General features: G+C 44.1%; 1 protein-coding gene across 1 annotated transcript in view; it reads right to left on the minus strand.

The window, feature by feature from the left end:
- The window catches only part of LOC134612718 (multidrug and toxin extrusion protein 2-like), a 129,797-nt gene that overhangs the window by 44,897 nt on the left and 59,510 nt on the right, over positions 1-25,390 (minus strand). The window contains exons 6-13 of the mRNA XM_063457144.1: positions 20,075-20,119; positions 19,120-19,217; positions 15,676-15,773; positions 11,112-11,225; positions 10,232-10,299; positions 3,305-3,413; positions 2,089-2,164; positions 460-529 (exon numbers count right to left, since the gene is read on the minus strand). Of these exons, the coding sequence (XP_063313214.1) occupies positions 460-529; positions 2,089-2,164; positions 3,305-3,413; positions 10,232-10,299; positions 11,112-11,225; positions 15,676-15,773; positions 19,120-19,217; positions 20,075-20,119 (678 nt within the window). The remainder of the gene's footprint in view (positions 1-459; positions 530-2,088; positions 2,165-3,304; positions 3,414-10,231; positions 10,300-11,111; positions 11,226-15,675; positions 15,774-19,119; positions 19,218-20,074; positions 20,120-25,390) is intronic.

Here is a 25,390-nt window from a genome sequence, read left to right on the forward strand (position 1 = left end):
TCTCCCAGCTCAGACAGGTCCTGTTTGAAGTCTGCCATCATTTGTTGGAAGTCTGCATGCAGGGTAACCCTAGGCTCTTGTAGCATATTGTAGAGGCTTCTCTCACTCACCGGGTTGTCTGTGTAACGGCCCGTGGGATCTCCTGTGTCTGGCTGATCTTCGGCGCAAGAGGCAGTCGCCATGCTGCCGTCGCCATCATGGCTGGAGCAGAGGCGGTCTTTTTTGGAAGACCTGATCAGGTCCGTGATTTTCAGCTGCTTGGAGGGCGCCATGTGAGCGCTTGCTGCCCGATGGAGCTCTGCAGGGTCGGGATTGGTGGGTTTATAGCGTCTGCCTGTAGTTCTCGGGTCCGGCGGCCTTGGAGCTATCACTCCATGCGCCTTTCCCGGTCGGCTGCTAGCCACGCCCCCACCCATGTATATATTAATAGACACAACAAGGGGATCACATTATACTCACAGAAAGAGCATCAAATATATGGAAAGGAGCAAAAATCAGCAAGAGCTTTGAAACCAGAAGACCAATTTCTCTGCAATGAAAGAAACCCAATTAAATGTAGTCATACTTTTAGTTTAATACAGCATGAATATGGACATCACCAGACAGGGAGATACATTGAACGGAGGTTGTAATGCTACCTAAAGCCAGTGCTGTATTTGAAGTTTGTTATTGTCCTAGATCTGGCTAAGTGCATTTTTCCACCATAAGATTTTGGCTCTATCATCAATTCAGACCCCCACTTCATCTGAATCTACTTCCTCCTTCTAACACTTAAAACTAAAAGGAAAATGTGCACCTCTAGCAATGAAAGATTTGCGTCTGTACACAAAGATACAAGTAGTAGTGACTGACTAACAGAATAATCAACAGACTAGCATTGTCTGTAAATCTCCTTCCCATGTTGCTCTATGCATAACCCACAGTAATGTTCTAACTAAAGATATGCAGGTAAATGTCCTAATGGGCAGGATGAGAATATAATTATATCCATAGGTGTTGCCACAATATTACTATAAAACTGTCTTTCTGAACTAAAAAAAAACAAAACAAAAAAAACACAAATACATTTAAAACTGAAAAAAATATTGAGACACACAGCTGTCTACTGTTTTGTCTAGGGAACCAATCTGCTTATGGTTTAGATTAGGGTTTGACTTAGGGGTAGGGTTATGGTAAGTTGTAGAGTTATGGTTTGTGTTAGGTTCAGGTAAGATTTAATGTTTTGTTAGGGTTAATACTGTTTTAGGATTATGAACAGTGTAGTTTAGGGTATAGAAACATAGAAACATAGAATGTGACGGCAGATAAGAACCATTTAGTCTGCCCAATAATTCAAAATACTTTCAATTAGTCCCTGGCCTTATCTTAAGTCTAGGATAGCTTTATGCCTATCCCACACATCACTGTGTTAACATCTACCACTTCAGCTGGAAGGCTATTCCATGCATCCACTCCCCTCTCAGTAAAGTAATACTTCCTGATATTTTAAACCTTTGCTCGTCTAATTTAAGACTATGTCCTCTTGTTGTGGTAGGTTTTCTTCTATTAAATATAGTCTCCTTCTTTACATTTATGTATTTAAATGTTTCGATCATATCCCCCCTGTCTTGTCTTTCCTCCAAGCTATACATGCGAAGTTCCTTTAACCTTTCCTGGTAAGTATTATCCTGCAATCCATGAACCAACTTAGCAGCCCTTCTCTGAAGATATGGTCTCCAGTACTGCGTACAATACTCCAAGTGAGGTCTCACCAGTGTTCTGTACCATGGCATGAGCACTTCCCTCTTTCTACTGCTAATACCTCTCCCCATACAACCAAGCATTCTGCTAGCATTTCCAGCTGCTCTGTTATATTGTCTTCTTACCTTTAAGTCATCTGAAATAATTACTCCTAAATCTCTTTCCTCAGATGTTTCTCATTATGGGTAAGGCAGTATTTGTGCTGTGCAGTCTCACTGATTACTTGTCTGCTTTATTCTCTGCCATTTAGGAGTTAAATTACTTTTTTTTCTGTTAATGCAGTCCTAGTCACACCTTCAGTGGCTGTGGCTCAAATTACTCTTAATGTTACAATTATATTTTACTAACCTGTCTGGTGTAAAAATGTAAGAAATATAATCTTTCAAAGCAGCAACAACAACTCCAGCAGGCACAGCAAAAACCACTGAAACATAATAAAATAAAGAAAATACATTAGCTGTAATACTACTACTAGTATTTCAAGTAATAATAGATTATCGTAGTACTGTATAAAATAGCAATGATTATACGTCTGAAGCTGACATGTTTGCAGTATGACATACAACAGTGTATCAACATGTACAATTACAATTTACTAATTAGCAGTCTTGTCCTAATATGCATGCCTGTGAGCTGATCCCTTCACAGGTTCTATTAGTTCGCAACAGTTTTATAGTTATATGAGATCTAATGTCATAATGATGTCTCCGCTGCTCTCTCACCAACCTGGTCTCTTGTATGCATTTCCAAAAAAACAAAAACAAAAACTTTAACTACAGCAGAAGAACCTTACTGTCTGCCTGGCACATGTAAAGCAGCTGTTCTTTGCTAAGTGGAGTGCATTAATAGATGCATCCCATTACATCGAGGTTTGTGGTCTACAAACCATGGAGATAACAATTTCACCTTTAGATAGGCATAGATTTAATCCTTACCTTCAAATGCATAGACAGAAAAATACTTATCAGATGGGTTTCTCCTTCTATAAACATCATGGTATCATTGAATCAATGGAGTGCTGAATAATATGTTATTGTAATTGTCCAAGAATATCAGGATAATTATAGATGAAAACTTTTATTCCATAAAGAAATTCTTTCTAATTATGAATGACAGTTGGTATATTAGGAATGACAGGTGAACTTTGAAGGAGCACTGTGTAGGGGTTATGTTACCTAGAGTCTGTGAGTGCCTTTCCCAGCAAACACAAACACAAACACATTGCTGCCAACACAGCTGGACCTCAAATGGCCCGTTCCAAACTGACAATGCTTCATAAATCTACAGAAATAAACTTTGATTACCACACACATTGCCTTATTCAGATGACTATATGCAATTTATTAATGTACAGTGGACTTTTTGGTAGCTGCAGTTGGTGGATAAAGGCTGCGTTCATGTAAGGCAGGGGTGGGAAACCTTTTAGCCCTCCTATGTTTTGTACTACATCTCCCTTAATGCTTTGCTGGCATTATGGGAGATGTAGTCCAAAACATATGGAGGGCCAAAGGTTCCCCACCCCTGATGTAAGGTATGAGTGAATAATAATGGATCCGTTTCTTACATGTGCATATAAAAGAAACTTTAGTAGAAAGCTTCGCTTGTTCAATGTTCCCAGCTCCTAAAGCATTTCCTATTCTCATAGAGGCAGCCACTGAAAAACCAAATGGTATCTAGAATAGGAAAAACACAATGTTACAATTATTAAATACTATTAAGTTACTGTGATAAAGCCATTACCTTGAATTTAGAACCTAGAGGCAGGAAATAATAAAACAAAAACACTTATTTGACTTTTCTCTTAGCCATGTTACTTATTTTATTTGTATGGACTAGCAGCAGCCATAAACATTAGGGTTATAAACCAGAAGGAAATTAGTCAATAAGTAGCAGTTCACGGCACCCATGGAGAATAAAAGGTGCCATTAGCTGCTTCTTGGGGACTTTTGGTCAGAGTAGCCCTTACTGGCATAATCCTACCAAAAAAAAGGAGTTATAAACATGAGCCTGATCTAATGCTCAGGCCAAGTTCTCCCTACAGCCTAATCCTTGCTGCAAGTAGAGGAATGTTACATTGAGGAATGTGGAGACAATCGAGGTCAAATATGCACCAAACCTTTTTTTTTCTTATTGTATGGTTCTGTAGTTTTGTCAATGCATAAAAAAATCTAACAAAAAAAATGTTGTTGTGAAATGACAATAGTCTTTAAAAGCTAGAGTTATATATGAGCATTGTTAGCTATTCACAGCAGAAGTTGTAGTGCACAGGTTCTCATCTCCAGGAGATATGCGCACTACAAGCAGTACACTCCACTACAAGTGCTCAAGCACTAACCCAAATGGCAGGTGCCTATTCTGCCTGAATGTGCTGTGTCTGGAGGGGAGAATGGGAGTGCTGATGCTCTTCCAGTACTGCTCCCTAGCACATTCTGTGGTGATGCCCAGGGCTGGGTTATGATGCCACTCCTGCCCCGGCATCACTAAACAGCGTGCAAGGGAGCAGAGAAAGAACACCATGAAGATGACAGCAGCCACACTAGACCTCAGGGAAATGATTTCCAATGGACCTCATGGAGAGGATCCATGTCAGCTCTCCAAAAGGTAAATATAATTAAAAAAATCTAAATTTGTAAGTGTGTGAGAGCAGTGGCGTACTAATGGGGGGGAGGGGTCTGACCCGACACCAGGAGGGGGCCTGGCGGCTTGCTTGATATGCTGCCGGGTGCGATGCCCCTCCTGCGCCCATCACAGACACCGGGCTCTGCAGACCATGTGTCTCGCGAGATCTGAGCAATCAGATGGTAACCCACGGCAATGCTCTGACGGGTCTCGTGAGATACATGGTCTGCAGCTCTGTGGAGCTGCAGACCGGAAATTATGGCCACTGGACCACCAGGGAGCCCACCAGGGAATTAAGGTATTTAGTTCTTCCCCCCTCTCCCCATCACCCCCCCACCCTCTCATCATCCCCCCCTCCCTCTCACCATCACCCGCTCCTTCACACCATTATCCACTATACAAGCACGCACACTGCATTCACTATACAAACACACGACATACACTATACAAACACACACAGACACACACTTATACATGTGTGTCTGTATCTGTATGTATGTGTTTGTGTGTTGGTATATGTGTATCTGTATGCGTGTGTCTCTATCTGTATGTGTGTGTGTGTCAGTGTTTGTCTGTATCTGTGTAGGACTGTGTTTCTATGTAACTGCATGTGTACCTATGGGTATGTGTGCCAGTGTGTGTATATGTGAGTATATGTGTAAATGTGCATACATCTCAGCATTTTGCCTACACTACACACAAATACAACCCTGCATCCAAATATCAACACTACATAAAAACACACCACCATATTTAAAAACCACACTACAGAAAAATACACGCCTGCATTCGAATGCCAATACGTGCAAACACACCCATACATTCACTCACACATACTCCATACAAAAACATTCAAACACACAAACACTGCTCGGTGCTAAATACATTAAAAAAAATTGTGGGTGTTTTTTTTTTACATTTTTTAGCTGGGGGGAAGGTGCCAAATATAGGGTCCGCCCCAGGTGCCAAATGCTCCAGGTACGCCCCTGTGTGAGAGACTGTGTATGTCTGTCAGTGAGTGTGTGTGTCAGCATGTGTTAATATAATGAGAGTGCCAGTTAGTGTGTCTGTCAGTGTGTGTCAAATCAGTGAGTGTGTTTTTTAGTGAGTGTGTGTGTCAGTACGTTTGTCTGTCAGTGTGTCAAATCAGTGAGAGTATGTCTGTGTGTGTGCGCGTGTGTGTTGGTGTCCTATGTGTGTGTGTCAGTGTCCTCTGTGTGTAGGTGTGTCAATGTCTGTTGTGTGTAAATGTGTGTGTGCCAGTATCCTGTCTGTGTTAATGTCCTCTGTGTGGAAATGTGTGTAACTAGTATGTGTGTATTATATTTCCATTTTGTGACTTTTATACTTCAGATTAATAGTTAATACACAATGTTCATATGCCATATTTATTTTAAAAATATTCTTTACTCTCTTTAATTAGGCTTGTTCTCCAATATGAGTTTTACGTAGATATCAGTGTCTACACGTTTCGTTTGGAATTTAAATCAATAGAAATTGCTTTCTCAAGGCAGGGGTACATAGGATTTTTTTTAGACCTACAAGAGTACTTCTTAAAACGTTGAGGAACCCTGTTAAAGTGGATTGAATGTGCTAAAACCAGTTACAGCCAGTAGATGGCTCTAACAGTACTTCCAAACGTTCATTTGTGTGCCGAGACTGGCACTGGAGACTTTCCTTCTGAGTTGTAGGGCCCTGTCTCTGTTCCTATTACATTACTCATTCTTAATCTGTATCTTAGTCTCACCCATTGTTTAATCCCATGTATCCTTCTGAATCCAAGTTTTCCGTCAGTGTTTCTCTTTTGTAGGACCTAACCTATTTTGCCTAGGTATATTCCCATTTTTAAAGCTGAATGTTCTCTGTCACCATACATTAAGGTATTTGAATACATGATCTTGTTTTTGAAACAGGAGTAATTTTAGAAAATACACATACACTTAGTGCAGGTGGAAGGTGAGTTCATCTGTGAAACATTTATTTAGAGAGCATTAGTGTACCACAACACCATTTTACATACACAGATACTCTTCTCTGTAAAATAATTAGAGACAGGGCATTATTTCATTAAGGAAGGTTGTGTCCTTTAAAGGTACCTCCAGTGTCAGATTTCCCCCATAGGAAGGTTTCTTATGGGGAGGTCTAATGCGTGCGCGGCCATTGCGGTGCATGCGCATTAGATCTCCCCAACTGGCTGACCTCAGTGGGGAATGAGCGTGGACGGAGCCTGGTCAAGCCCCGAGGGACATCAGCGCTGGATTCAGGTAAGTGGCTGAATGGTTTTTAACCCCTTCAGCCCCGCAGGAGGGGGGGCGCGAGGGAGGGGGAGGGGGGAGAGGACCTATTAACCCTATAGTGCCAGGAAAATGGCTTTGTTTTCCTGGCACTATAGGATCCTTTAAGGTAAACTAAATCTTTTTAAACAAATGAGGTCACACCAATTAATCTAAAGTGCAAATGTGCTTTGTGTTTTTTTTTTTTGCTTGATAGCATAGGGGAGAGCAAAACTATCTCAAGAAAGAAGCAATTACTATGTGCTTTTTTGTTTTCTTTTCTTACAAATGGCACCACATTTGCCTACTCTACACATGGGCGTAGGAACCCCAAAAAATCTGGGGGGGATAGCATTTTTACTCGCCGGGTATATTCTTATTCCGTAAACTAGGAGTTGTTTATCCCATTGTACAGCGCTACGGAATTTGCAGTCGCTATATAAATGATTAAATAATAACAACATTAAAGGGTCACCACAGGGAAGGGGTTTTACTTACCCGGATACAGCGCCGGGATCCTCCTGATTAGAACCACCCCTACCCTTCCCATGAATATTAGAACCACCCCTACCCCTTCCATGCACAAAAGAACTCCACCTACCCCTTCCACGCACATTAACTCCCTACCCCTTCCATGCATATTAGTACCCCCCTAACCCCTTCCATGCATATTAGAACCCACTCTACCTCTTCCATTCATATTAGTACTCCCCTAACCCCTTCCAATAATTTTTCTACCTACCCCCTCCTCCCATCCATATTAGTAGCCCCCCTAAACCCTTCCAATTATTTTTCTACCTACCCCTCTCCCCTATCCTTATTAGTAGCCCCTCTAACCCTTTCCAATTATTTTTCTGCCATGTTAACTAACGCCAGTGCTGGAGTGCCTACATTAAAAGGCCTGCAGGGACAGGCTATAGACACCAGAACCACTACACTAAGCTGCAGTGCTTCTGGGGACTATAGTGTTTCTTTAATGTGAGGTAAATTAGAGATTAGTGCAACGAATAATATGCTAGATTGCCTACTTACAACCAGATGAGGATGATGATGGGCTCTAGCTGCAGTCTGGCTCCACTGGTCTGGTGTAGAACAGGCTCTCTGGAGGCTGTTTGTAACTGTGGTCACAAAAATCAATGTTCTGTGAGAACGGGAAGCAGCTCCATTTTTTGGGGGTCCTTTACACAGCTCAAGGTCTGGATCCCAGGGTCCACCTTCATGTTCCACCAATGAGTTTGTTCACAGGGGGTGGAGTGTGTAGGGGATGTCCTGATATGTGTGTAAGGAATGCATTGTGTGAATCTGTGTTTGTATGTGTAAGGGCTGCAAGGTGTGATTCTGTGTATGTACGGGATGCAGTGTGTGCGTCTGTAAGGGGTGCATTGAGTGTATGTACGGGGTGCATTGAGTGTGTAAGGTTGCATGATTGTGTGAGTGTGTGTGTGTGTGTGCACGGGGTGCATTGAGTGTGTGTAAGGATGAATTGTGTGTTTCTGTGTGTGTAAGGGTGGTATGATTGTGTGATTGTGTGTGTGTGTGTGTGTGTGTGGTGGATGTCAATCTCTCTCCCTCCCTTGTCACTCTTTCTCCCCCCCCCTCCCTGCTTCTTTCTCCCCCCCCTCCCTCCCTCTTTCTCCCCCCCTCCCTCCCTGCTTCTTTCTCCCCCCCTCCCTCCCTGCTTCTTTCTCCCCCCCCCTCCCTCCCTGCTTCTTTCTCCCCCCCTCCCTCCCTGCTTCCTTCTCCCCCCCCTCCCTCCCTGCTTCCTTCTCCCCCCCCTCCCTCCCTGCTTCCTTCTCCCCCCCTCCCTCCCTGCTTCCTTCTCCCCCCCTCCCTCCCTGCTTCCTTCTCCCCCCCTCCCTCCCTGCTTCCTTCTCCCCCCCCTCCCTCCCTGCTTCCTTCTCCCCCCTCCCTCCCTGCTTCCTTCTCCCCCCCTCCCTCCCTGCTTCTTTCTCCCCCCCCCTCCCTCCCTGCTTCTTTCTCCCCCCCCCTCCCTCCCTGCTTCTTTCTCCCCCCCCCTCCCTCCCTGCTTCTTTCTCCCCCCCTCCCTCCCTGCTTCTTTCTCCCCCCCTCCCTCCCTGCTTCTTTCTCCCCCCCTCCCTCCCTGCTTCTTTCTCCCCCCCTCCCTCCCTGCTTCTTTCTCCCCCCCTCCCTGCTTCTTTCTCCCCCCCTCCCTCCCTGCTTCTTTCTCCCCCCCTCCCTCCCTGCTTCTTTCTCCCCCCTCCCTCCCTGCTTCTTTCTCCCCCCCCCTCCCTGCTTCTTTCTCCCCCCCTCCCTGCTTCTTTCTCCCCCCCTCCCTGCTTCTTTCTCCCCCCCTCCCTGCTTCTTTCTCCCCCCTCCCTGCTTCTTTCTCCCCCCCCCTCCCTGCTTCTTTCTCCCCCCCCCTGCTTCTTTCTCCCCCCCCTCCCTGCTTCTTTCCCCCCTCCCTGCTTCTTTCCCCCCCTCCCTGCTTCTTTCTCCCCCCTCCCTGCTTCTTTCCCCCCCCTCCCTGTTTCTTTATTTCCCCACCCTCCCTCCCTGTTTCTTTATTCCCCCCCTCCCTGTTTCTTTATTCCCCCCCCCCCTCCCTGTTTCTTTATTCCCCCCCCCTCCCCTCCCTGTTTCTTTATTTCCCCTTCCTCCCTCCCTCCCTGTTTCTTTATTCCCCCCCCCTCCCTCTTCCCCCCTTCCTGTTTCTTTCTCTCCCTCCCTCCCCTACCTATGATGTAGCGTGGCCGAGCGCTGTATAGTCCGCCGGTACAGGTAGCTTTTGTTTCCTGTACCCGGCGGACTAACAGGAAGTGCACACTCAGTGTGCACTTCCTGTTAGTCCGGCCGGGTACAGGAGACAGATGCTCCCTGTACCGGCGGACTATACAGCGCTCGGCTACGCTACAGTGAAGGAGTGACAGGAGGGAGCGCTGAGCGCTTCCCTCCTGTCAGCTCCTCTCTTCATGCTGCGCCCGGGCGGTGCGCTCTCATGGACGCACCAGCCCGGGCAAAGCTGCAGCCGCCTGAGGCTCTCTGCAGAGCGCTCGGGCGGCTGCAGCATCAGGGGGGGGGGCGGCGGAGCTGGGGGGGATTTCCCCATACCTGTCCCCCCCGCATGATTTGCTGGGGGGGATGCGTCCCCCCCATCCCCCCCGGTTCCTACGCCCATGACTCTACACATATTTTAGCTTTGTGGACAGACAGATTATGTAATTTACATAACAAAATTTGTTTTGAAAGTTCTATTAAACCAACTTTCCTCTCACAGAAAACTTTTTCTCAAGAGGTAAGTTTGAGAATTTACAAGATTCTTCAACATCCCTAGATCAGGTACTTTCTCCTGCTTTCTGGCTGACCAGAAAATGTAAAAGGATTACAGCTGTAGCACGTTACAAAATGTGTCAGGTTAAGAACATTTTGGAAGGTATTGATCTTTTATGATGCAACATTACCATATGAGTCAGAGTTACAATGTGAAGCCACTAAGCACAGACTTTGTAGGTGTGTCTAGGAAGCAAATCACTGGGTGTCCATTTTCTAGCTAGATCCATAGAGTCTAGAAGATTTTTTTTTTTAAATGCTATATTTCATAATTTAAAAAGTCCATCACACTGCTTCAGAAAATGTCTTACTGTAAAAAGCGCAGTTACTAATTCCAGCATGACGGCTTGAGCTCCAAGTTCCACTACACTGATAAGACCTGAAAATAAATGCAAAATAATTCAGTTTACTTGGTAAAAAAACAAAACCTTTCAGTTTTACTCCTTATTGAAATGCACCTCATGTTCCCGGCACTTCATCTCCCAGGTCTTGTCAGTACCTCGGTGTGAAACTCTAGTCACAGATAAAAAAAATGGAAAGGAGCGCACTCATAGGATTTATATTTCAAAGTATTGTTTTTATTGATGTCAATTCATAAATACAATGGTTCACATTTCAGTCCTGCCTGGATTTATTTCAAGGTCTGTAGCAATAATACTCACAGTGACGTATCCTTAAATTACCATAAATTTGATTATAAATCAATCTGTATAGATAAGATACATTATTCTTGTAAATTAGCTGTATAAATTAGTAAGTCACTTAAAATTTTCAGAACAGTCATGCCCATGGCCACATGCCACTCACACCCCGAAAATTAAAGCATTACTCTGTCCATTTGAAATATTGGGAGGTACGTGCTGTGACTTATTTGTTCCAGTGCTGCCCTTACAGTAAGGTCCACACCTTAACCTGTACACTACCACTAAACATTAACCCCTAAACTACACTAACATTGACACTAACACTGACACTGACCTAACAATATCATGTAAAATATAGAAGGCTTGTAAAGGGAAGATAATGACAGAAATTTATAAATCCCTCTCTTTGTTCCCACAGTTTACTATGTTGTCTTTGGAACACCTCAATGACATTATTTTACCGCAGTACACAGTTTACCATTATGTATATATAAATGTCATGCAATTATATGAACAGACATAAGTAAAAATATACATGTAATCCCACCTGCTAAGAATCCTCCAATTTCAAAGCTCCACCATTCTATACACATCATTAGCATGCTAGGAATTGCAAGTTGAATGAACTGACCCCATTCTTGGAGACAATCTGTGGACCAACCTACAAAGAAAAAAAATAAGACATACAGAAAACATGTATGTTTGATTCCTGTGACTGGAGGAGATATGATTTTTGAGAAGTGATACTTATCAAGCTAAAAATGTTACAATGACTTGTAGTGTATATCTGTATACATGAAAAATCCACTAAACAAGCGACCTACTGATCAATCCTTTATTACAGATACTTACAATAAAGTTTTGATTCAGATTTAAGCTCCCTACCCACTAAAATGTTTAAAATAAATGATACTTACGAGGAGCAATACAGCCCCAGCTCTGCTCTACCCTGTAAAAGATCCTCACTAGCGAGTATATCCCAGGTGAATCCAATGTCTCTCATTGAGAAGCACTGGAGTTCAATGGCGCATGCCAGTAGACTACTTCTCTATGAGAAGAACTCTTTTTCACTTTGAGTGAGCGAGAAAAAGCACCCACCTCCTCCTGCTAGTTTATATCAGACAACATAACAAGGCATTTATATTTAACACACTAACAGTGCAATTCACTAAACACTGGATTGAAAACTAAAAATGGTGAACTACAAGAATTTTGGATCAGTGATCAACATCTCCTACACACACACATACATTACAGCTCTATAGGTCCCAACAAAGGTCCCACACACTATATCCCCTATACCCACACCATTCTCATTTGTTTAGCAGCTCCCCCACAACATATGCTCCACATACATACCCTACAGCTCCAATATATGCACAACCCTAGAGGCCCTACACACACTACATTCCCTATGCACACACACACACACTACATTCCCTATGCACACATACTACAGCCTCTAAATACACATACACACTCTCTACAGCCATCTACAAACACTCACTACAGCCCCTACACAAACATCCTACAGCCAATATACACACACCCTATATCCTATATCAGTGATGGCGAACCTTTTTGAGCCCGAGTGCCCAAACCACAATACATGCCAACTTTTATTTCCTCAAAGTGCCAACACGGCAATTAAACCTGAATACTGAGGTTTAAAGGGACACTATAGTCACCTGAATAACTTCAGCTTAATGAGGTTGTTCAGGTGAGAACTATAGCTCCCTGCAGCCTTTCTCATGTAAACACTGTATTTTCTGAGACAATACAGTGTTTACATTGAAAGCTAGGAACATCTCCAGTTGCAGTCACTCAGAGTGAACCAGAGGGACTTCTGAGTTGATGGAGGCTGCCTCCATCCACTCAGATCTGCTGTGCACGAGCATCCTGTGATTCAGTATCTCCTCCCACTGCATGCAGACACTGAACTTTCCTCATAGAGACTCACTGATTCAATTAATCTCTATGAGGAGATGCTGATTGGCCAGGGCTGTGTTTTAATCATGCTGGCTCTGCCCCTGATCTGCCTCCTTGTCAGTCTCAGCCAATCCTATGGGGAAGTACTGTGATTGGATCAGGCTATCACATGTCAGCAGACTGCTTGTTTTTCCTGAGTCTACAGCATGCAGATTTACAGCTTATGGCTTGAATACAGTAAGATTTTTACTATATTTATGGAGGCTTGAGGGGTCCAGGGAAGCTAGATGGTTGTGTTAACACTATAGGGTCAGAAATACATGTAGTTGCACTGGTGACTATAGTGTCCCTTTAAGTTTAGAAAACACAACTCGTACAGTTGTCCGAACTAATTAACATCTTTTGATTTAAAAGAAGAACACAACAACAGAGAGTTCTATGATACAAATTTTAAATAATTAAATAGATAAAATTAAGCTTGTATTTTCTTAGTATTTCCAACAAATGCAATACATACACACACAGAGACGGCTGAATACACACACACAGTCTTCTGAATACATACACACAGACTGCTGAATACATACACACACAAACCGCTGAAGACACACACAGTCTGCTGAATACACACACACAGACTGCTGAATACACATACAGACAGACTGCTGAACACACACATGCAGACTGCTGAATATACACACACATACTGCATTTAGGGGTGCAGTGTATGTGTTTGTGTGTGCAGTGCTGTGTGTGAGGGGTGCTGTGTGTGTCTGTGTGAGGAGTGCTGTGTGTGAGGGGGTAGGGGTACTGTGTGTGGGGGGGTAGGGGGTCTGTGTGTGTGTGGGGTAGGGGTACTGTGTATGGGGGGTAGGGTTACTGTGTGTGGGGGGGTAGGGGTACTGTGTGTGGGGGTATAGGGGTACTGTGTGTGTGGGAGGGGGTGTAGGAATGGTAAAGATACATTTAATAATAATAAAAAAAAGGTATATTAGATCTGTATACCCCCTCCCTCCTTCTTACCTTTGGTGAAGGAGGGGGGTGGGGGGCACACAGCCATCCCTGGTGGTCCGGTGGTGGTAAGTACTGTAAGGAGCAGCTCTCCTTTTCTCCCGCGCAATGCTGTGTGGAGCGTTGCTATGGTAACGCGCGGCAACGCTCCACACAGATTGCTTGCGGGAGGACGGAAGAGCTGCTTCCTCAATCCCTCCCCCCTGCCTCCGGACGCGGAAGAAGAGTAGGTGCCTGTCGTTTCAGGCAGGCAGGTGTGTACTCTGCATTACTGCAGACAGCCAGCGGCCCCCTCCCCCGGCAACCTATGGCCTTGTGCAGTGGCGTACACACAATCCATGGGGCCCCGGTGCGAAACTGATCCGTGGGCCCCCCCTCTCCTCCCTCCCCCTTTTACCCTGACCCTCTCCCCCCTGACCATGGCCCCCCCGACACATACATACAGACACAAACACACACCCCCGACAGATACATACATACACACACACACATACAGAGACACAGACACACACACATACAGACATAGACACACACATACAGACATAGACACACACAGAGACACACACACACACACATACATACAGAGACACACACACACATACAGAGACACAGACACACACACACATACAGAGACACAGATACACACATACATACAGATACACAGACACACATACATACAGATACACACATACAGAGACACAGACACACACATACATACACACATACAGAGACACAGACACACACATACAGAGACAGACACACACACACACACACAATGTTTCCTAACTTTTGTTACTTTCCCTGGGGTCCAGTGGGGGCTCAGCCTGATGGGAGTCAGAGTTCCCACTCTGACTCCCTCCTCCTTCCTGCTTCCTCCCGCTCGGGCTCTCTGTATGCTGGGAGGAGTGACCGGGAGGAGTCACTTCCTCCCAGCAGTGATGTAATCACAGGGGGCCCGGTCGCGTTGTTTAAGCGCCCAGCGCTGACCGGGCCCCCTGACAATCTATATCCATCGGGTGGCCCTGACAGCATGGGCCACCTGATGTACCCCTTAACATGCGGCCCCGGCGGTTTGCCGCACGGGCCGGGGCCGCAAAATGTGGCAGCTGATACCTGGTCGCGGGGGTCCACAGGGCTGCGACCTCTGCGACCACGGTATGTTCGCCGCCTGCAGCGTGCCCACAGAGAGGGCACGGCGTGCCATAAGATCGCCATCACTGTCATATACACACACATATATATATATATATATATATATATATATATATACACACACACTGTACAGGCCTTATACTCACGCACTCTCTACAGCCCGTAGACACATATCCCCTACATCCCGTGCACACATACACTACAGCAAACACACGCACCCTATAGCCCCTATACACACACACATCCTACATATACACACACTACGGCCTCTAAATACATACACTACAGCAAACACACGCACCCTATAGCCCCTATACACACACACATCCTACATATACACACACTACAGCCTCTAAATACATACACTACAGCTCCCTACAAACATACACTATACATCTTCTATACACATGCTTTCTACAGCCCAGAGATACATACTAAATTCCCTACACACACTACATTATCTTCAAACATACACTACAGCCCCCATACAGAGACTACCCTGGCATCCAGTTGTAGTTGGCTATGGTTGACAGGAGTGTGCTCTGGCTTACAGTGGCATGCTCGGGCTGGTCTAGGTTCTCTTCCACTACACTTTCTCTCCTACTGAGCTGTGTGTGTGTTCCATGTGAAAGTGTAACACATTTTCTCCAAGCACAGATACTGCAAAAGGAAACAGGCTATTTGACAGAAGCTTAGTCATCTGCACTGTTATAGAGACGTGGCACCACAGTGAAGGTGGACCTTAGTATAAGGTGAAATCTGCACTGGCTGCACAGTCAGACACATACTGGGAAGTGTTCTAGGAAGTATAATGAGTTAAATTAAAAGATTTATTAGCCAGGAGCTGAATTAATTTGTTCATCCATAGCTTTTTTATAAGCGTAAACAATGTTAAAATTATATTAAAATAGCCCTGTTAGTTAAATATTTAAAATATTTTGGACAAAAACATGAATTGTGTGTAAACTGCATGTAAATTATATATTTTCATTAATTGGCACAGTTTAATAGTCACTCACCTCCCCATGTTTCCACATGTAGCTTTTTCACCCATATATAGGTAAAAAGTAGAATGCACATTGCATATTGAGAAATTGTATTTGCAGCTGCAGATCCTCTGAAACGAACAACAAAAAATAAAACAATCAAAATGCAAAACTAAAATGTAAATTTACGTCTAACATATTATCGAGTAATGAAGCAGTGAAATATTGGCTGAAAGGAGAGCATTGTACACTTATCAGCCACAACATTAAAACCACTGACATGTAAAGTATATAACATAGATTATATTGTTACTATGGCACCAGTCAAGTAGTATCAAATATTAGGCAGCAATTACTGGGCAGTTGAACAGTAATCCAGATTCCCCTTGGGTTTAAGCAACATGGCCACATGGTGAAACTGAATCCCCATATTTGTTTGCGGAGATAGGTGATTTTAAGGAATCTGTAAATGTATTTTATCTGTGCGCTGTTCCTTAGTCTGTATTATGTATGAATTTTGGTCACTACGACAGCATCATTCCTGCAAAATGCATGTTGTGAGTGTGCCCCCCCAATTCCTTTTTTGTCATTTCAGGTGTTTAGTGGAGTCTTGCATATGCCCATGATTAATCAGTTTTAATATAATAAACAGTCTAGGTTAAAAATGAATGCTTCAAACACAGTGTGTAATTTTTTTTCTTGAATTTAAAGAAGTGCCAATTTAAATAGAATGCTTTCACAAATCAATGCTGTGACACCTCCCTGGCTGCCAGACACCTGTTAAGGTTTTTTTCAGTTTCCTGTGCTCATTTTGCTTCTACTGCTCCACTGGCCTTGCAGAGGTGGCAGCAGTGGTGTATCCTGGTTTTGTGCTGCCCTAGGCAGGACAAAACTCAGGCGCCCCCCTGCCACCCCTTCCCCCCGCCCCGCCTTCTAAATACACACACACATTCACTGACAGATAAGCATACATTAGCTAACAGAAACACACACACTCACTAACACACACACTCACTAACAGACACACTCACACACACTAACAGACACACTCACACACACTAACAGACACACTCACACTCACTGACACACACACACGCACTCACACGCTGACACACACACACACACACACACACACACACTCACAGACTGACACACACACTCACTGACATACACACACACTCACTGACATACACACACACTCACACTCACTAACAGACATACACACACACAGGGACGTTTTGGCCGCGAGGCAAACGAGGCATTTGCCTTGGGCGGCATTTTCCAGGGGGCGGCAAAAAAAGCCGCCCCCAAATGCCCAGGGCAAATGTCTTGTTAGCCTTGCGGCTAACTGACATGCCGGTCGGGCGGATGGCTGGTGAGGCAGCACTTCCTCTGAGCTGTCTGCTCAGCTCCCTCGCGTGCCGCAGAGTGATACTGGGAGCCGGAATATGACGTCATACTCAGAGGAAGTGCTCCCTCACCAGCCGCCAGCGTCGCCCGCCCTGCAACCAGCCCAGTAGCAAGACCGGCAGCCCCACTAGACCCAAGGAGATAGAGAAACCCCCCCAGCATTCCCAAAGGTAAGGAGGCTAGGGGGGTAAATAAAAAAAAATGTGTTAATGTGAGTGTGTGTGTGTGTGTATGTCTGTCTGTTAGTGAGTGTGAATGTGTCTGTTAGTGTGTGTCAGTCTGTTAGTGAGTGTGAGTGTGTCTGTTAGTGAGTGTGTCTGTTAGTGTGTGTGTGTGTGTGTCTGTGTGTGTGTGTATGTCTGTTAGTGAGTGTGAGTATGTCAGTGAGTGTGTCTGTTAGTGTGTGTGTGTGAGTGTGTGTGTGAGTGTGCGTGTGTGTATGTCAGTGAGTGTGAGTGTGTCTGTTAGTGAGTGTGTGTGTTTCTGTTAGCTAATGTATGCTTATCTGTCAGTGAATGTGTGTGTGTGTGTGTGTGTGTGTGTATTTAGAAGGCGGGGTGGGGGGAAGGGTTGGGTGGGGGTGGCAGTGGGGCGCCTGAGTTTTGTCCTGCCTAGGGCAGCACAAAACCAGGATACACCACTGCAGACACACACACACACACACACACACACTAACAGACACACTCACACTCATTAACAGACACACACACACACACACACACTAACAGACTGACACACACACTCACATTACCACATTTTTTTTTTTAATTTACCCCCCCCCCCCCAGCCTCCTTACATTTGGGAATGCTGGGGGGGATTTCTCTATCTCCCTGTGGTCTAGTGGGGCTGCCGGTCGGGCTGCTGGGCTGGTTGCAGGGCGGGCGGAGCTGGCGGGCGGCTGGCGAGGGATCATTTCCTCTGAGCTGTCTGCTCAGCTCCCTCGCGCGCCACAGAGTGAGGCTGGGAGCCGGAATATGACGTCATATTCCGGCTCCCAGTATCACTCTGCGGCGGGCAAGGGAGCTGAGCAGACAGCTCAGAGGAAGTGTTCCCTCGCCAGCCGTCCGCCCGACCGGCATGTCAGTTAGCCTGGGCATTTGGGGGCGGCTTTTTTTGCCCCCCCTGGAAAATGCCGCCCAAGGCAAATGCCTTGTTTGCCTCGCGGCTAAAACGTCCCTGGGTGGCAGCCTTCAGCTCCTTCACTAAATCTCAAGCTATTGCAAGCAAATTTCTCCTATATTATCTACTAAATGATTACAAATATATATTTTTCCCAATGGAATTTTATCTTATTGTGACTCCCACTTTTTTACATTACTTTTGGTCTCTAGAATATTCTATATTCGATGTTTGATGGTGGCAGCAATTGATTTATTAGTAATAATCTACACCCTGTTCCAAATTATTATGCAAATTCTATTTAAGTGTCACAAAGATTAAATATTTTGTTTTTCAGTTTAACTCATGGATGGCATTGTGTCTCATGGCTCTTTTGATCACTGAAAACAATCTCGGACACCTGTGATAATTAGATTGCCAGGTGAGCCCAATTTAAGGAAAAACTACTAAAGGAGGGTGTTCCACATTATTAAGCAGAGCACCATTTTCATGCAATATGGGGAAGAAAAAGGATCTCTCTGCTGCCGAAAAGAGTGAAATAGTTAAATGCCTTGGCGTGATCATCGCACTATTAAGAGATTTGTGGCTGATTCAGAGCACAGACGGGTTCATGCAGATAAAGGCACATTGAGGAAGATTTCTGCCAGATCCATGCATCGGATCAAGAGAACAGCTGCTAAAATACCATTACATAGCAGCAAACAGATATTTAAAGCTGCTGGTGCCTCTGGAGTCACACTGACATCAAGGTGTAGAGTCCTCCTTTACATCAATTATTTAGTTAAATGAGAAAAATATAATTTGCATAATAATTTGGAACAGGGTGTAGATATGAAAAGGATTCTTTAATATTATCATTTATTTTGTTTTTAAAATAATCCACTAAGTCTAAAAGAGGAGACACTAGTGTGTGCAGCTATGACTGAATAAAATATAAATATAACTTACGCAACTCCCAGTTCTAGGACGATCAGGAGGATGGCATTGGCTCCAGCATTAATAATGTTTACAGCAATACCAGTAAACACCTGAGGCCATATTATACCCTAAAATACAACCAAGCAAATTGTTTAGGACAATCAATGTTTATGGTACTGTAAGTAATCAAACAAATGAACAACAGCAATGCTTTCATTGAAATGGCTTCTGTATGTGTTATTTCAGTGTAGTTATTACTCAAAAGCATGGGTTCTCAAACTCCGGCCCCCCAGATGTTGCTGAACTACAACTCCCATGATTCTTTGAATTACGTAGATAGCCAGAGAATCATGGGAGTTGTAGTTCAGCAACATCTGGGGGGCCGGAGTTTGAGGACCCCTGAAAAGGGTTACTCAACTATTCTGTCATATTTACTATCTAAAAAAGGACATTTGTGCTTCTGTTTTGTAAATGTATCTACCAAATATGGTTCATAATAAAATAAAAATGAATCACAATGACAGGTAAGGGGTGTCACAGGGCCCTATTCAGCCTTGTACTGCAGAGAACTCCAGATGGATTTTTTTCCCCAAAGTAAGTAGCTCATGAAGCAGACAATAGGCTGTTAGAGTAGGACCTGTCAAAGATTGGGTACATTGACGTTGTGGCAGGCTTATGCAATGTATGATCATATAGTGCAACTAAACCCCCATTATTTTTGCCTAGATTAGGCCTTTTTAAAAAACGAACTAAATATGTCAGCACCAAAGTTGCTGTTTAGTGGATATGGGAGTGCGCTGGATTTCCTTTTTTTTTAATCAAATTTGAAGGCCAGACTGCAGGCAGATAGGGACAGAGCATTTCTACTAAATGGTGAAAATTCACCTGTGATGCCGATTCATCACAATCTGGTGAAATGGTTATGGTGCCTACAATGTTCGTTTCCTTATTAAAATAACATGACAAGATTTGTATTAATAATTACCTGATTTTGCAAATACCGTGCTTGTAGCTGGTAAATAAACGCCGCCTGAAATAATATTACATAGAAGAAACAAAAAGGAATAAAGCACACAAACCATTTACGTAATACTTCAATTGGTTCCCTTTTTTAATGTAACATAACATATTCCTAATATTAGTAATAAAGTACTTAAGTAATAAAAGGAGTGAGCGTTTCCCCTGCAGCCCTAGTACCCAGCTGTGGCGTTACCCGGACTCCTGCCCGGGCTCTGACTTTGGCCTCAAAACTTTCTCAAAGCACTGCTGAACATCCGACACTCCGCCCGCAGCACTTCAGCGAAACAGTCACGCACCCTGTGAGTATTGGAAGACACCAGCCCTCCTGATATATCCCTGAGGGGAAACACCATGAATATTAGGATAGACACACTTGATGCCTATGGATTGGGGCACAGGGAGACTGTCTCCCCCAATAACAAAAAAAAGACTACCCAATAGTTTGACAAAGACTGGTGGTGGAATAAGTGCATGGAAAGTGTTAAAATACCACCATTTGAAATACCCTAGGGCAGGGGAAGGCAACCTTTTAGCAGCACTGTGCCGATATAGGATTGTGATGTCCCGTAGCGTGCCGGTCCTATTTTTTTAAAATTGAGGTGTGTATGCGACCGTATTCTACTTGTGTTATTTTTACTGCAGTTGCTTTGCATCATTGTATTTGTGCGTATATGAGCTATTATATTGTATATATTCATTAGTAGTTTATGGTATTGTGTATGATACATATGCATGTGGGCTGTGTATGAGGGCTGCTTGTGGAATTGTGTGTGGATGGATATGTCACATTGTGTGTTTGGTAGTGTGTCTGGGCTGTTTGGGGTATTGCATGTGAGAGGCTGCATGTTGGGTTGTGTGCATGTATGTGGATTGTTAGCGGGTTACGTTTGTGCAGATTGTGTTTGTGTGTGGGCTGTTCGTATTATTTGTATAAGGGGAGGGTTATTCTTCATTTCTGTGTTATGAATGTAAATTAGTGATAGTAAAATGTCTATTTACTGTGTATACCTGTATTCAATATCTACTCAAAATGGCTGCTAGAGCACCCCCTCCCACCGACTAACTACCACGTGTAACAAGATGGCGCCTTCATCCGGAGTAAAATCCCGGGATGATGGTGACATCACGCCTCGTAGGATGTGCATTAGATAAGATACTTAACACCTAACCAATTAAAGATGGATTCTCTCTGTCATCTACATTTTTGCATATGAAGTATTTTTGCCTTTATAAGGGGCTTGCTGCCCCCTGATTAAACATTCCAACCTGTGTCTCAGTGTGATTTACTTCAGAGCGTGCAAGCGTTTATTTTAACAATTTGGAAACGAGCAGATACTCAGATAAACACTTGGTTTGATCCACAATATCTGTGTATATCTAGCAGTATGGTTGGGTTCCAGTGGGGACCAGGCTGGCCTGGTACAGGTCAAAGACAGTTGCTGCAACAGCAGCTGCAGGCTGCTCTACTACAGTGTGGATTCCCATTCATAAGTGCTTGGAGGAAGTGATCTGAGATGATATGATCTATGTGATCTATGTGCTGCAATGCTTAAATTGAGGATTGTCCTTCACCATCTTTTCGTATTAGCAGATATTTGAAGTTTTACTGGGACTCCTGATAGGCCAGAGCCTGTTTGGCTCTAGCAGCCTTGAGTGCCGTGCAAAGACAACTCGAGTGCCATGTACGGCACTAGTGCCGTAGGTTGCCTACCCCTGCCCTAGGGTGTCTGTGTTTCAAAAACATATGGTTTGATAGGGGTAAAAATGTCCCAAATAGGACAAGGGTGCATGATGACCAACTATGAAAACTCCAAGTCGGAAAACTGGAATGAGCACCCTTCAAATAAGGTCTTTTAGCCCCCTGAGAAACCAACACACCTATACATGGGTGGTATTGCTGTACTAGGTAACCATTAAAGTTCATGTACTCTTAAATTGCCATTTGTGTCACAAAAATCAACATTTTTTTTTGGCATAGATTGGTGGTAAAATGGTTGCATGAAAAGCGTCAAAATATCCCAAGTTGAATACCTTAGGTTGTCTTCTTTTAAAAAAATATATACATGTGAAGGGTTATTCAGGGGTTCCTGACAGATATCAGTGCTACAATGAAACTTGTGTTTTATCTTGAAAACAAATGGTTTGGAAATAGAAAAGTGCTACTTATAGTATAGTATAAGCTAAGTACGTGTTAACATTGGGTATTTCTAAACTCAGGACAAAATTTAGAAACTATTTAGCACAGGTGTTTTTTGGCGGTTGTAGATGCGTAACAGATTTTGGTGGTCAAAGCTAGAAAAAGTGTTTTTTTTTAAAAAATGTCATCATATTTTAGAATGTTTTTTATAGTAAATTATTTGATGAAAATAATGGTATTTTTAGGAAGAACATTTAATGGTGAGAAAAACTGTATATAATATGTGTGGGTATAGTAAATTAGTAAGAGGAAAATTACATCTAAACACAAACACTGCAGAAATGTAAAAATAGCCCTGCTCCTTAACCCCTTAAGGACTGAGCCAAATGTACAAGTTGTGAACAGAACAAAACGTAAACAAAACCTGGCATTTGCGCTATATGTCTGTCCAACCATAATTCACGTCTTTCATATTAAATGCACCCCCCCTTATTATATATCATTTTATTCAGGGGAAACAGGGCATCAATGATGCAGGACTGAATGTGGTGTGTATAGTGGAAGTGAATTATAATGTGTGTAATGGATGTAGTGTTTGTGTGTATTAGATACTGTTTGTGCAGTGAATGCAGAGTGTGTGTTTAGCGGATGCAATGTGTATAGTGAACAGAGTGTGTTTGAGTAGTGGATATAGTGTGTGTTTGTGTAGTGGATGTAGTGTTTGTGTGTACTAGATGCAATGTGTTTAGTGGATGCAATCAGGGCCGGTGCAAGGATTTTTGGGTACATAGGCGAAGATGTATTTTTCCGCCCCTCCCCCCCCCCCCCCCAAATAACATCTACACCTATGTGCCTATTAACCAGCCCCTCTCCCCGTCCATTATTGGTCCCCTCCCTTCCCTATCCCTTAGTGTTCTTCTGACAGTCACACACACTCAATGACAAACACACAGACTCACTGATCTGACACACACTCATTCATTGACACACACACACTGATTGACACTCAATGACAGACACACTGATAGTCAGACACAGACTCAATGACAAAGATACTCTCACTGATTTGACAGACACTCACACACAATGACAGACACACACATACACTGACACACTCATACACTCACATGCAATACTCATACAATCAATCACAGACACACACACACTCATATAATCACTCACAGACACACACACATACACTCACTCACAGACACACATACACTCTAATTATTTTAATAAACATTTTCCACCCAGTCTCCCTACCTGGAGAGCTGGTGTGGATGAGGAGTCATTCCCTGGGGTCCAGTGTGGCTGCTGGGCGGCATGCGGCTGTGCTGTGATCAGACGGCGAGGGAGCTCTAATCTCACCGCTCTGCTCCCTCGCGCGCTGTCTGCTGATACCGCGGGAGCCGGAAGATGACGTCATATTCCGGCTCCCGCGGTATCAGCAGACAGCGCGCGAGGGAGCAGAGTGGTGAGATTAGAGCTCCCTCGCCGACTGATCACAGCAGAGTTGCGCCGGGGGTCAAGATGGTGGCCTGGCAGGAGGGAGAGCTTCCCTCCTGCCGGTCACTGAAATCTTGCGCCCCCAGAGCCGGTGCACCCTAAGGCGGCCGCCTGTGCCGCCTTATGGACGTGCCGGCCCTGGATGCAATGTATGTAGTGGATGTAGTGTGTGTATTAGACACAGTGTCTCTGAATGCAGAGTGTTTGTGTACTGGATGCTGTGTGTATAGTTAGTGTAGTGAATGCAGAGTGTTAGTTTAGTGGATGCAGTGTGTTAGTGTAGTGAATGCAGAGTGTGTGTCAGTGTAGTGAATGCAGAGTGTGTGTCAGTGTAGTGAATGCAGTGTGTTAGTGTAGTGAATGCAGTGTGTTAGTGTAGTGAATGCAGAGTGTGTGCCAGTGTAGTGGATGCAGTGTGTTAGTGTAGTGGATGCAGTGTGTTAGTGTAGTGGATGCAGAGTGTGTTAGTGTAGTGGATGCAGAGTGTGTCAGTGTAGTGAATGCAGAGTGTGTCAGTGTAGTGAATGCAGAGTGTGTCAGTGTAGTGAATGCAGAGTGTGTGTTAGTGTGGTGAATGCAGAGTGTGTGTTAGTGTGGTGAATGCAGAGTGTGTGTTAGTGTGGTGGATGCAGAGTGTGTTAGTGTGGTGGATGCAGAGTGTGTGTTAGTGTAATGGATGCAGAGTGTGTGTCAGTGTAGTGGATGCAGTGTGTTAGTGTAGTGAATGCAGAGTGTGTGTGTTTACTAGTGTATGTATGTTGTGTAAATGGAGCATTTTCCCCTCCCCCCACATTAAATGTAATAAAAGCTATGCCTCTCTCCCTGCTTCTTACCTGGTTCAGGGATGGGGGAGATTCCATGATCCCTGGTGGTCCGGTGGCATTGTGGGGGCCCTGCAGACTGCAGCTGTACATTACTGCTCTTCCCTCTCTCTAACTCCCGCGAGTGTGCCACGTGGAGCGTTGCCAGGGTAAGCTGTGGCAACGCTCTGACGGCCGCACGTGGAGCGCAGGGGTCAAGTCCTGGGGAAAAAAGTGTGGGAACTCACCCAAGATTCCGCCTCCCCCCCTTAAAAAAAAATTACACTCCTATGCATATAGTGCAGTGAAGGGTGTGTATAATGAATGTAGTGTGTTTGTAGTGAATGCAGAGTATGGATAATGAATGTAGTGTGTTTGTAGTGAGTGCAGTGTGTATAATGAATGTAGTGTGTTTGTAGTGAGTGCAGTGTGTATAATAAATTTAGTGTGTTTGTAGTGAGTGCAGAGTGTGTGTATAATGAATGTAGTGTGTTTGTTGTGAGTGCAGTGTGTGTATAATGAATGTAGTGTGTTTGTAGTAAGTGTAGAGTGTGTATAATGAATGTAGTGTGTGTGTAGTGAGTGCAGTGTGTATAATAAATGTAGTGTGTTTGTAGTGAGTGCAGAATGTGTATAATGAATATAGTGTGTAGTGAGTGCAAAGTGTGTATAGTGAATGTAGTGTGTTTGTAGTGAGTGCAGAGTGCGTATAATGAATGTAGTGTGTTTGTGGTGAGTGCAGAGTGTGTATAATGAATGTAGTGTGTTTAATGAATGCAGTGTTTGTAGTGAGTGCAAAGTGTGTATAATGAATGTAGTGTGGTTGTAGTGAGTGCAG

The sequence above is a fragment of the Pelobates fuscus genome, chromosome 1 (genome assembly GCF_036172605.1).
Source record: "Pelobates fuscus isolate aPelFus1 chromosome 1, aPelFus1.pri, whole genome shotgun sequence".
Taxonomy (NCBI): domain Eukaryota; kingdom Metazoa; phylum Chordata; class Amphibia; order Anura; family Pelobatidae; genus Pelobates; species Pelobates fuscus.